Raw genomic sequence first — 13,949 nt, forward strand, 5'->3', positions numbered from 1 at the left:
ACTTTGCTTGTCGTAAAAGGCGACTAACGGAATCGGGTGCTCAGGCTCGCTGACTTGGTTGATGCATGTCATCGATGCCAAATGCGTGGATCGATGCTCATGATATTAATCACTGGATTGTCTGATTCAGACTCGATTATTTACAGACCGCCGTCATATAGCTGGAATATTGCTGAGTGCGGCGTTTAACAAACCAACCAACCAACCAACCACCGCCCCCTCGAACCAAAGATCATACGTTTCAGACATGCAGAAGGGACCCAACTCTACAAGCATGCGGCGCCTTAGACGACTAGGCTACCCATGCCCGCATGAAAACATTAACATTAACATTATTAACATTTTTAATTAATAATTTCTTGAAAACAACAGAACTAAGTACACGTTATACACAATTTTGGAATGATATATTGACATAGAAACCTTTCTTGGATAATTTCATTGTAGTGAGCACCAGTCGCTATGTCTATAGAGACATGACATGGGCAAGAAAACTGGGTCATAGGTCATAGCTTGTCTATATAGACAGAGAGACAGACAGGCTTTATACCATGTAACTATGGCAGTTGACATTCGTCACCTCTTGCCCCATCTGTAACCTTCAAATTCGGCTTGTCCCGGAATGACACAAGTAGTCACGAATAGGCAAATGAGTGGTTGATAGCATGGCGAACGACCATGACCCACAAAAAGTCACAGTGCCAATGTTCCAGCCAGTATACTACCACTTTCACATTACTGTGGCTGCAGGAGTCATGTAATCCACAGTTGTTTTCCTGTTATGATCGTATTCATTATTCGCTTTTGAAACCGAGTTCATTGTCCTGGCAACGGTGTAACCGGAAGTGGGGAACTGCATGACGAAAGTGGCAGACGTGACGCAAACATGTTTACGACAATAACTGCAGGATACATAGACATGCTGACACCTGTGATAAAAATCTGCACAAAGGAAGTTAATTTTCCTTCTCAAAAATAACATGACAACTTATCGCCATGGTTCCATAAAAGATGGCTATATGAGGCTGATTATAGCTTAAGTAGAGTCACATTGGTCGTAATATATCTATACCCTGCATGGCGACCGAGCGTGACTAAGGTTTAGGGTAATAGAGTAGAATTTTATTTCAACAGTAAACTCATTTACAACTCATTCACCCTCCTATATATTACACGTTTTCACATTATTAAGAGCCAACAGTGAGTGACCTGCATAGGTTGGGCTGCGCAACGTTTACGACATTTGAAACAGGATGTAAAAATTCTTACGCAAATGTATAAAAATTGAAAAAGATTTAAGTGTCCTGAAACGAAACAACGTGACTTAATGTCACGGCATGATATAGGACGTCCATGTTTTACCCACTTAACAGTGTTCACAATTTCACGAAACGTTAAATGTTTGGCGTATGTTTATGATAAGTCACACTGCCACAGGGGGCACGGGTGGCCCAGTCGTCTAAGGCGCCGCGATTCGCTGTGCAGAGTTGCGTCCCTTGGGCATGCCAGAAACCTATGATTGTAGGTTCGAATCCCGGTTCGCCCCGATTATGTTTCTAGGTTTGTCAGCACCATACCCGTGCTCGTGGGTTTCACCGAAGTGGTAAACGTCTGAGACCTGCATCACTTCGGGCTTTCCTCCCACATTAAGCTGACACGCCGTGATATAACTGGAATACTGTTAAAAGCGGCGTTAAACCCAGCTCACTCACTCACTCACACTGCCACAGCTATACAGTAAAGAGTGGTAGGGTAGCCGAGTGGTTATAGCGTTCGCTCGTCAAGCTGAAGATCCGGATTCGATATCTTACATGGGTAAAATGCGTGAAACCAATTTCAGGGTCACCTGCCGTGATTTGGTTGGAATATTGCTAAAAGCGGCATAAAACACCATCTTTACCCACACACAGTAAATATGTAAAATATGAAAAAAAACTGGCGGTTCGGATACTCTATCAAATTCACATGAGTAAACCAATAGATTTGTCTGTCAGTGTGCCATAACACACTAATTTTGTTCGAACCAACTGTATCTCCCTTCCTGATTTTCCTTACCCAACGGTAAGATTACATGTTTGAGAAATAACACCAAGAACAGGACATGAAAGGGTTGTTCTATAGGGTGCAGATTTTCCTGAATCAATGTCTTTAATTACCATAATGATCTCTTTTACTATTTAATCATTACATAAAAAAACTATCAATAATTCAATTTATATCACTTAATGATTAACTGAGTTAAAAAATGGGTAATAAATCGCAGAATGTGCAGAAATTATACAAATGAAAAATCTAAATTTTTCATAACATCCATTTCAGCATTTTTTTCCTATTTTTGCTCTTTTGGCGTAATCAAAGTCACGAGAAGGCTTTTTTTTATGTAATAGTCAGTCTGACATGAATAAGACTTCAAGAGAAATCGTAGGTATATCGACTCATGAAGTGAGACCAAGTTGATCTTGTACCTCGGCAATACAAGTTGGCTTACATGGTAGTCTGTCCGAAAGTTAGACTAACATTTAGTCTCTGAAATCTTATATTACACAATATCCTTCTTGACTCTAAAAATAAAAAAAATGTTGAGTTCAGAATGTGGAATAGAGCTAGCTTGAGCTGGCTAGACTTGCTTTTGTATGCATTTCTAGATTATTATTTTTTCATAAAATAAATATATTCCACGGTCATGGTGAAGGACTATCTCACAGTACTTGAACCATATTATTTCCCTTTCGCCTAGCCCTTACTCCAATTCAAAAGCCCTAAATGAAGCAAGTCTAGATTCTCCCTCTTCCAGAAATTCCCATTTCACCGACGCTCTCTTTCAGTTTAAATGTAGTTGCTTGTTTCTATCACAATTACACATTTTCCGAGACTGACCAAGCGAAAGCCTAGAGCTGACTGTTTAGCCTGCACTCTTGACACGTTTTCATGACATATCGCATGTTCCTGATCCCAAATTCAACATTGTATCACTTCGAAAGAGAGTAGGTTCTTTTACGCCACCGTCAACAACATTACAGCTATATCACGATGACCTGTTTCTGAATAATCGATTCAGGGCCAGACAAGGTGGTTAACGACACCAGCAACGACCCACGACATCGGGTCACGGTGACATCAGCAAGGTCACGCAATGTAACTACCATATACATATACTATATATATCGCAAAACAGAAAATCGATACTGCACACGAGTGAAGTATCAGTTTTTAACCGACCTTCTTTCATTATGCCTTAACGACACTGTGTTTTTACAGCAAGCTCATGAAGTTCACTACTTTGGAAAATAAAAAAATCAATAGAACTTGATGTTTGTGTTAATAAATAACATGCTTATATAATCTCGTAAGCTTTCCGTGTTGCAATACTCATGAAAATATCAGCTTTGTAAGATCAATCGATAAGATACACACGTGATTTGTTATTTGACAAGTAAAGCCAAATAACCTCTAGATATGTAGAACTAGCTTCTGCTTTGAAATTCGGCAGTATACTGACATGCAAAAGAAAGTACACACCCATGTTGATGGCGGCTCAAAACGAAACAAACAAGAAATGGTTATGCGGTGGTGGTATATTTGATAATATTTGTGTTTTGGACCTGAGGTTTGTAGAGTTTCGGCGACTGTTTTCAGCCTAGTATTTTGATAACGTTTGTTATTTTTGGTCAAATCCAATTTTCAAGTGTATGCTGTCTTTTGCCCGGTATAAAATACCGGACCATTAAATAACCATAAGATAGCCATAAGATATCAACTCGGTTATCTTTGTGAGAGTGGTTGTGTATAAAACATAACTTTTCTTCCGGAATTTCGGAATAATTCCACAAATAATCTCTACTCTTTATAAAGTCTCAATCCAAGGCATCTATCTCAGGCGTTTATTTTCCTTAGCGAGAATTTCCTATTTTTTATGTTCCTGGATGTGAATATGGGTATCTTTATAGTACAATAGTTGGACGTCGGAATGGATGCACGTGTCAACGCGCGAACAATACACATTCACATGCAGCATGGATACCAGTGACATGAAATCCATTTCCCATAAAAGTAACAACACAAATCTTATTTAAACATGATGACCTTTTGGACGCTTATCTGTGAGAACCCTTGACTTTAAATAGATAGATAATTTCAACACGTGTTGTCTCAAGATACCGGACCCGGTTTGGGTTCTTATCGAGACCGATCTTGGCTTCGAGAAATATTTATGTGAAGTTAACTATTTCTGTGATATTGGATATTGTCAAATAGGACCGCGTGGAAGAAATCGAGAAAGGATATTATTTCAGCACCGGTTTGTGAACGCTACATTTGTTTACATTTCACATGTACAGTGAACCCCTGTTAATTCGGACGGAACCTAAAAAAATAATCGTCCGGATAATAAGAAAGGTCGTGGTTAGATTAGGGCATTTATGTCAACTAGTACGGCAGGTTTTTATTTTAGTTAAAGGGGAGGACATCAAAAGTGATGGTTGTAAAAAAAAGAGACAAGAAATAATTATTCGATGATGACGTATTTGATACGTGCATCACATTTCTGTATTGAACCTTAAGTTTGCAGTGTTTCGGCGACTGTTTTCAACCTAGTATGTCCTTTTTTGGCCAAATCCAATTTTCAAGGGTATACTTTATTATGACAAAGTTAATTAATTACATTAATGTAAGTTAAAATTTGCATTACACTTGAAGAGCCGTTGAACGCCGAAAGATCTTGTGTGGATAAAGGAGTTTTTGACAAGCACGAATATCTGGACTCTCTCTCTCTCTCTCTCTCTCTCTCTCTCTCTCTCTCTCTCTCTCTCTCTCTCTCTCTCTCTCTCTCTCTCTGTTAAAAAAGTGACATACCGATATTGACATGCAAAAACTGAAATTGATTATCTTATGCCATGTTGCTACAGAGATCAAAAAGCGTGATATTCAGACCAAATTGGGACGCTTTGTGACCTACCGTTTAATATAAAATAGACGTGTCACAGGCTGTATTAATTGATATCATTTTAATATTGATATAAAAAAGTAGATGCTATATCATAGTTCCACACAAAAACTCAATACACATACAAAGAAACTAAAAAAACTCACGTTATTTTTAAACTGTTTGTGAAGGGTATTTTTCATCTACATGTCTAGGGATAGTTTATTTTCGAGTTTCAAATTATAAATCAATTTAACAGACGTGCAAATTGCGCATAAATAGCGCATTTGATATCATTCGTTCGTGTCATCTCTATGACCAGTTCTAAATACTCCTTGATAAGATCTTTTATACCCCAGCTGTTGCACTATTGCACTGATGCAAATAAAGTGTGTTTTAGATCAAGTCGGGGGAGTGATGACAGCTTACATGAAACTACCCCGCAGAATCGATTGTGATCGAACGTGCAACATTTGGGCTCACTCAATTCCGTTCACACAAATCAGCAAGTTAATTCTCTTTTGGAAACTTGACGATAGACACCTGTTGCCTATTTGCAAGGGGTGGCCACGAGACCAGCACCAGTCGCGAGCCGGGCGCGTGGTTAGAGTGACCAGGGGTCAGCTAAATGACCTTCATCGCAGCAGCTGGCCGAATCAGACTCTCCCCAGGGTGTGGGGTCATCCCCGTCTAGATGTGCATCTTCGGATGGAACTATTTCAGGGTCCTGCTGTGGCACTTGGGCTTTGAATCGGGTGACCCCTTTTTAAGTTTAAAGAGGGTTTAAAAATTATGAACGATAATACCTCCCCAGGACATGGGGCAATTATCACACGTGTGCGAGGAAATTCAAGGATGATCATTAATTTTGGTCAAGAGGTTTAAGTCGGAGAATAAAAGTCGCGTGGACAATGCAAATTACACAGAGCAACCCCTCGAAAGTAATGTCGGCTTTAAAATTGCATCACCAACATGTCAGCTATGATTTCAACGATCACATCTGCCGTCAATGATAGAGTTATTTTAGCCTGAGTAGGGAGGAAGGTCAGGAAACAACACACATCACTGTTTATACGGGCACCGTCACTAATTATGTCAATTAATGTTACTCATACCAAATTGAAATTGACATCATACCAAGCAAACATCACAGTAATTAATAGAGCACGATGGTTCATTACGCTCTCAAACCACATGGCTGTGATCACAGGCCATAATAAAATTTCCCTGAAACATAAAAGGGAAAAAAGCTTTATTGTATATTTTATGTACATGTAGTACTATATACTACTCCAAACAAGTTAAGAACTCACGATTGTGTCACGGTTGGTGGGTATTACAACTCACAGCCTTCCAATTACTAGGGTTCCTTGACTTGTTTTGATTACTATACTTTGTGAATGTTTCCGAATGCCTGCATGCCATTTTATATACTCAAATACCCCCCAAAAAACTGTGATTATGTTTTATGGTTCATTTTGTCCTCTTTAGCAGCACATACTCACAATAGATGTTTTGGAATCTGATTTGAACTGATTCAAATTCTGCCTAGCCTGTTTATTATATAACACTGTGAATTGTCTGTTGTTTTTCCTTCATTGACATGCACACCTGTTGAAAGGGTTAATAATTGAGGCGTAACTTTTATAATACCTGAACAAGCGTTTACACGGCATCACGATACATTTGTTTACCCTGATAAGTGATTTAGTGCATATACACGTGAGTGCAGCTATCAAAAATTGGTCACTCTGAAAAGTTAAAATTATGAAATACAGTTAAATATGCCTCTAGGTGTACCGGACACAGCTTATCAACTCATTACAAAAGTAGCCTTATAAGCCGTGCTAATAGAAAGGTCCTCAATTGTACATAATCATATAATTACGTTTGGGCACATTGTTAAATCAGACAATCCATCATGTGCCTGGTTTCGTTTGATTATATAGTTTATATTTAACTATGCCGTTTGCAGGTTTAAGTTGAATATCAATTTCACTCACACAATCAATGAATAGGGGCCACCATTGCTGAAGCTATAGTTGTAGTGACGTGGTTGCTGCATGCTGTGTTTGTCGCTGTAGTGACGTGGTTGCTGCATGCAGTGAATGTAGCTGTAGTGACGTGGTTGCTGCATGCAGTGAACGTAGCTGTAGTGACGTGGTTGCTGCATGCAGTGAATGTAGCTGTAGTGACGTTGTTGCTGCATGCAGTGTTTGTCGCTGTAGTGACGTGGTTGCTGCATGCAGTGAATGTAGCTGTAGTGACGTGGTTGCTGCATGCAGTGAACATAGCTGTAGTGACGTGGTTGCTGCATGCAGTGAATGTAGCTGTAGTGACGTTGTTGTTGCATGCAGTGAATGTAGCTGTAGTGACGTGGTTGCCGCATGCAGTGAATGTAGCTGTAGTGACGTGGTTGCTGCATGCAGTGAATGTAGCTGAAGTGACGTTGTTGTTGCATGCAGTGAGTGTAGCTGTAGTGACGTGGTTGTTGCATGCAGTGAATGTAGCTGTAGTGACGTTGTTGCTGCATGCAGTGAATGTAGCTGTAGTGACGTTGTTGCCGCATGCAGTGAATGTAGCTGTAGTGACGTTGTTGCTGCATGCAGTGAATGTAGCTGTAGTGACGTGATTGCTGCATGCAGTGAATGTAGCTGAGGTGACGTGGTTATTGCATGCAGTGTTTGTCGCTGTAGTGACGTGGTTGTTGCATGCAGTGAATGTAGCTGCAGTGACGAAGTTTTTGACGCCTCGTGTAATGTGGTAGGAAGATATTAGCAGGTCTGTCTCACAGTTCCTGGCCCGTATTATTTTCCCTTCCGCCTGACCCTTACTGTAATGCTATAGTCCTAAACAAAGCTAGAAATTACCATGTGTTCACGATTATCCCAGCATTGGGGTGATGAAAATTTACTCTCATAACTCATTTTTAACCTTTTATGACCTTTAACCTCCACTGAACCATGCCAATCTAATTGGTCTTATGTTTCAGATTCTTAAATAATGGACCCTCATGAATCTTGTTTATGAAAACAATAAATTCATACCAAATCCATCTCAGAAATCGTATCATCATCATCATAGTCGTCGTCGTTATTATTATTATTATTATTATTATTATTATTATTATTATTGCGGACACTACACAGAAGTATTCTCAAATGTCAAGAAATACCAGTACCCCGCCCAACAAATCAATGTGCATAAAAATTACACTCTCAGCTTCCTTGGGAGTATGCAACCCATACTGCATGTTTGTCGCAAGAATGTTTGCATTCATTAAAATATATAAACGAATCTCTACAAAAAAATACGGTAGATCTTGGACTCTTATTTACGTGGATGCAAATATGCGACGTCAGCATTACAGCCAACAAAACTGCTAAGTCATGTGTTATACCGTGCAAGTAAAGCTCTTCATACAAAGTCCATCCGATTACATCAGTACACTGAACGTATGCTCACGGAAAACTCCGAGATTACACGAGATCGGACAATGCATAATCTTGCATGACAATGACAGCACATGTTTGCTGCTTTTGAAACACACAGGTAATACCACGAAACATCAGTTGCTGTAATTTAAAAGTGTTGAACTCGGACCCGTTGGCTATAGAGTGAACCTGCGTCGAGGTCAAGGACGCACAGAAAAGTCATGGTAGTCTGGACCCTGTTAGTCTGGCCCCTGGTAGTGTAGACCTTGGTAGTGTGGGCCCTGTTAGTGTAGACCTTGGTAGTGTGGGCCCTGGGTAGTCTGGCCCCTGTTAGTCTGGCCCCTGGTAGACTGGTCCCTTATAGTCTGGCCCCTGGTAGTGTAGACCCTGTTAGACTGGTCCCTGGTAGACTGGTCCCTGGTAGACTGGCCCTTGGTAGTGTAGACCCTGTTAGACTGGTCCCTGGTAGACTGGCCCTTGGTAGTGTAGACCCTGTTAGTCTTGCCCCTGGTAGACTGGCCCTTGGTAGTGTAGACCCTGTTAGTCTGGCCCCTGGTAGTGTAGACCTTGGTAGTGTGGGCCCTGGTAGTCTGGCCCCTGTTAGTCTGGCCCCTGGTAGACTGGTCCCTGGTAGACTGGCCCTTGGTAGTGTAGACCCTGTTAAATTGGTCCCTGGTAGCCTGGCCCTCGGGAGTGTAGACCCTGTTAGACTGGTCCCTGGTAGCCTGGCCCCTGGTAGTCTGACCCCTGGTAGTCTGGTCCCCTGGTAGTCTGGTCCCTGGTAGTCTGGCCCCTGGTAGTCTGGTCCCTGGTAGACTGGTCCCTGGTATTCTGGCCCCTGGTAGTCTGGTCACTGATAGTGTAGGCCCTGGTAGTCTGGCCCCTGGTAGTCTGGTCCCCTGGTAATCTGGCCCCTGGTAATCTGGCCCCTGGTAGTCTGGTCACTGGTAGTGTAGGCCCTGGTAGTCTGGCCCCTGGTAGTCTGGCCCCTAAAGTAGTCCCTGGTAGTCTGGCCCTTGGTAGTGTAGACCCTGTTAGTCTGGACCCAGTTAGTCTAGACCCTGTTAGTCTGGCCCCTGGTTGTCTGGTCCCTGGTAGTCCTGCCCCTGGTAGTCTGGCCCCTGTTAGTGTAGGCCCTTTAGCCTGGCCCCTGGTAGTATGGCCCCTGTTAGTCTGGCCCCTGGTAGTGTAGACCTTGGTAGTGTAGGCCCTGGTAGTCTGGCCCCTGGTAGTCTGGCCCCTGGTAGACTGGCCCTTGGTAGTGTAGACCCAGTTAGTCTGGCCCCTGGTAGACTGGTCCCTGGTAGTCTGGCCCCTGTTAGTCTGCCCCCTGGTAGTCTGGTCCCTGGTAGCCTGGCCCCTGGTAGACTGGTCCCTGGTATCCTGGTCCCTGGTAGTCTGGTCCCTGGTAGTCTGGCCCCTGGGTCTGGATTACCAGGGGCCAGACTAACAGTGTCCACATTATCAGGGTCTAGACTACCAGGGACCAGACTAACAGGGTCCAGCAGGGATACAGGGCCCAAACTATCAGGGTCTAGACTACCTGGGACCAGACTAACAGGGTCCAAACTATCAGGGTCTAGACTTCCAGGGACCAGACTAACAGGGTCCAGCAGGGATACAGGGTCCAAACTATCAAGGTCTAGACTACCAGGGGCCAGCAAGGACACGGGGCCAAAACTATCAGGGTCTTGACTACCAGAGGCCAGACTAACGGGATCCAAACTATCAGGGGGCAGCATTGAAATAGTGCCGAAACTACAAGGGGCAGACTACCATAGTCAAGACTAAACAGGGACAAGACTATCATGATCAAGACAAACAGGGTCTAGACTACGAGGGACCAGACTAACAGGGTCCAGCAGGGATACAGGGTCCAAACTATCAGGGTCTAGACTACCAGGGGCCAGCAAGGACACGGGGCCAAAACTATCAGGGTCTTGACTACCAGAGGCCAGACTAACGGGATCCAAACTATCAGGGGGCAGCATTGAAATAGTGCCCAAACTACAAGGGGCAGACTACCATAGTCAAGACAAACAGGGACAAGACTATCATGATCAAGACAAACAGGGGCCAGACTACCATGGACCAGACTAACATGATCCAGGGAAACAGGGTTCAAACTTCGAGTTCCAGACAAACAGGGGCCAGACTACCAGGGTTCAAAATAAAGAGGTCCAAACTAACGATGTTTCACTGACGTACCATTATAAAGTACCATGTTGTTTAACCTAGGTGTTCTTCGAACACGCAATACGGACACTTTCGAAAGTGTTGAATCATACTCTTAGTGTCGCATGCTGTTGAATAACTATCACTACTCAAAGGTCTGTCTACCGCCGCTCCTTGACCTCTGACTTTGTCATATGCAACAGTCCTGATAGTGGGTTATACATCTCAGCGTAAACACAATCTCTGCTAGCTGATTGTATATGATTCATTGTGAGAGAGATATCCTGGGGAATCGAGCCGCCCGATTGTAAGACAATGTGGTGCACTGTTTCGCATCTCATATATATGATAAGGATACTTTCGTCGAAACTGTTGTCTGCCTGACGCCCGTGTAATGTCGTCTGCCTGACGCACGTGTAATGTCGTCTGCTCCCCATATATGAAGAAGCCCCAAGACAGCCTAAGTCGAATCTCGAATGGCGCGGTCTGGCAAGCGGTCAATGACTTGGACGTTGCTTCTTGTTGGTCTGGAAGACAGTACAGGCGGGATTGCGGTTGTTTGTTTGTTTGGTTGTTGTTGTTGTTTTTTGTGGTCATTAAATCTACGTGTCTATATGGGTACTTGTCAAACATAACGGGGACCAATCGGTTTATACATCACATTTTAGGCCTACTTCTGATTGTGATTCTCGTGTTGTCTGTCTCTTAAGAAACAGACACGTTTGGAAACAAAGATGGTTGAGACTTGACTGTGACTTGACCGTGACTTGACTGAGACTTGACTGTGACTTGACTGTGACTTGTCTGAGACCTATCTGAAACCTGACTGCGGCTTGACTGTGATTTGCCTGAGACTTGACTGTGACCTGACTGCGACTTGACTGAGACTTGACTGAGACATAACTGACACCTGACTGCGACTTGACTGAGACTTGACTGTGACTTGACTGTGACTTGACTGAGACTTGACTGAGACTTGACTGCGACTTGACTGAGACTTGACTGAGACTTGACTGTGACTTGCCTGAGACTTGACTGTGACCTGACTGCGACTTGACTGAGACTTGACTGCGACTTGACTGCGACTTGACTGAGACTTGCCTGTGACTTGCCTGAGACTTGACTGTGACTTGCCTGAGACTTGACTGTGACCTGACTGCGACTTGACTGTGACTTGACTGTGACTTGACTGTGACTTGACTGTGACTTGACTGAGACTTGACTGTGACTTGACTGTGACTTGACTGTGACTTGACTGTGACTTGACTGTGACTTGACTGAGACTTGACTGCGACCTGACTGAGACTTGACTGCGACTTGACTGAGACTTGACTGAGACTTGACTGAGACTTGACTGTGACTTGACCGTGACTTGACTGAGACTTGACTGAGACTTGACTGAGACTTGACTGAGACTTGACTGAGACCTGACTGTGACTTGACTGTGACTTGTCTGAGACCTATCTGAAACCTGACTGCGGCTTGACTGTGATTTGCCTGAGACTTGACTGTGACCTGACTGCGACTTGACTGAGACTTGACTGAGACATAACTGACACCTGACTGCGACTTGACTGAGACTTGACTGTGACTTGACTGAGACTTGACTGACACCTGACTGCGACTTGACTGTGACTTGACTGAGACTTGACTGTGACCTGACTGTGACTTGACTGCGACTTGACTGAGACTTGACTGAGACTTGACTGACACCTGACTGCGACTTGACTGCGACTTGACTGAGACTTGACTGACACCTGACTGCGACTTGACTGAGACTTGACTGTGACCTGACTGCGACCTGACTGTGACCTGACTGAGACCTGACTGCGACTTGACTGTGACCTGACTGCGACCTGACTGACACCTAACTGACACTGACTGAGACCTGACTGAGACCTAACTGCGGCCTGACTGACACCTGACACTGACTGAGACCTAACTGTAACCTGACTGCGACCTGACTGAGACCTGACTGAGACCTGACTGCGACCTAACTGTGACCTGACTGCGACTTGACTGACACTGACTGAGATCCGACTGCGACCTGACTGACACCTAACTGACACTGACTGAGACCTGACTGCGACCTGACTAAGATCTCGCCGAGACCTGGCTGAGATCGGATGGCCAAGTAAATAACCAACGACGGTTTGACTGCTGTTGTCCTCCTCCATCCACAATATACAACCCGGGCAGTGGCCATGCCGGCTAGCGAAGTGATTTTACATACGGAATCAACCACACCCTGGTCAACGCGTGCTCCGCATTGGACCAAGTGGCAATGGCGATGCAAAGAAGATGCAGAAGAAGACATTATTAATTTCGTCATTAACTACAAAGATCTTATCAACTCAGAAACTTCAACAGACGATTTGTCTCCCCGCTTGTTAGTTAAACTAAATGTACGTGTCGCGAAATAAAAAAGCAAAAACAAATTAATATAAATACTGACTTTGTATAGCTTTGGCAGAGTTCGTGCCTGTCAAAACCAACATGCGTGCAATAGTAAATATTAGGCCCCTTCGGCATATAACCATGTGCATTGTGAACATACATGCTCCGAGGAAGCCACCAGGCATCACGCACATTTCTAAGTGTACAGTCATTAAAATAATTGCGCAGGAATGCACCTTTGATTTGGAGACCTTCAACATAGCTACTCGATCATGTTGATTTGTGAAGTCAACCCATAATGCAAATTTTCAGCCAACATGTAAGTGAACGCTCCAGAATGAATTTTGTGACTATCAAATATATACAGAAAACATCGTGCAACACTCACATGAATTGTCTAGATTTCACAATGTGAAATAGCTGCACAGTTTAGATGCAGCGTGTTTTCAGAAACTGAAACAGATGGTATTTCGTAGATAATTATTTTCACGTTTCTAGGCTTAAAAATCAATCTGACTTTCGCCTAAAATACACTCCACACAAATCCTGTTACAGTCCAACATGTGTCATTGTACCAGCTTGTCCTCAACAGAACGTAGATGAAATGGACTCTCTCCCTCATCTTCATAAAAGAAGAGATTGGCTACAAGATCGATAATTCAAATCAATCGGCCGTAGAAATATATATCAATACAACAACCACGTGCAGAAAATGGGAGCATGTTTGTAAAAAAAATCAGTGCAATGATACAGTCTGATTATATAACATGGTTTTAATCGTCAACGCATTCCGAGATAATTGGGACGTGTTTGTACATAACAGGTCCTAGAAAAGGAGTGGCGCTTGAACACGAGTCAACAACGCCCCAGGAGAAAGAAGTATTTAAATGATTTTATATGAGCCCGTGATTTGTTTCAAGAACATAGGATTATGACTATTTCTTATGTATATCTTTGGATTTTGTACAGAAGATGACTTTCAAATGAACGTGCTTGTACTTGGTTGTTGTGGCAATAAAAAT

The 13,949-nt window shown here is 43.1% G+C and overlaps 1 protein-coding gene across 1 annotated transcript; it reads right to left on the bottom strand.

Annotated features, from left to right (window-relative positions):
* Positions 1–9,673: 9,673 nt before the first annotated feature.
* LOC139478522 (sericin-2-like) lies at positions 9,674–12,736 on the bottom strand. The gene is made up of 4 exons (XM_071261014.1): positions 12,604–12,736; positions 11,555–12,386; positions 9,915–10,113; positions 9,674–9,781 (listed from the first exon to the last, which is right to left on the bottom strand). The coding sequence occupies exons 1-4, from the start codon at positions 12,734–12,736 to the stop codon at positions 9,674–9,676; spliced, it is 1,272 nt and encodes a 423-aa protein (XP_071117115.1).
* Positions 12,737–13,949: the final 1,213 nt, after the last annotated feature.

Source organism: Haliotis cracherodii, unplaced genomic scaffold (genome assembly GCF_022045235.1).
Source record: "Haliotis cracherodii isolate W230 unplaced genomic scaffold, xgHalCrac1.p SCAF_4, whole genome shotgun sequence".
NCBI lineage: Eukaryota > Metazoa > Mollusca > Gastropoda > Lepetellida > Haliotidae > Haliotis > Haliotis cracherodii.

Bases quoted from the DNA above. Each gene is read 5' to 3' on its own strand.
- LOC139478522 (XM_071261014.1), bottom strand. From the start codon at position 12,736: ATGGCCACTGCCCGGGTTGTATATTGTGGATGGAGGAGGACAACAGCA. The intron at 10,114-11,554 runs GCAAGTCACAGT...TGCCCCTTGTAG, and splicing joins AGGTCACAGTCAAGTCTCAG to TTTCGGCACTATTTCAATGC. The intron at 9,782-9,914 runs GTTAGTCTGGTC...CTGGTAATCCAG, and splicing joins ACCCTGATAGTTTGGACCCT to ACCCAGGGGCCAGACTACCA.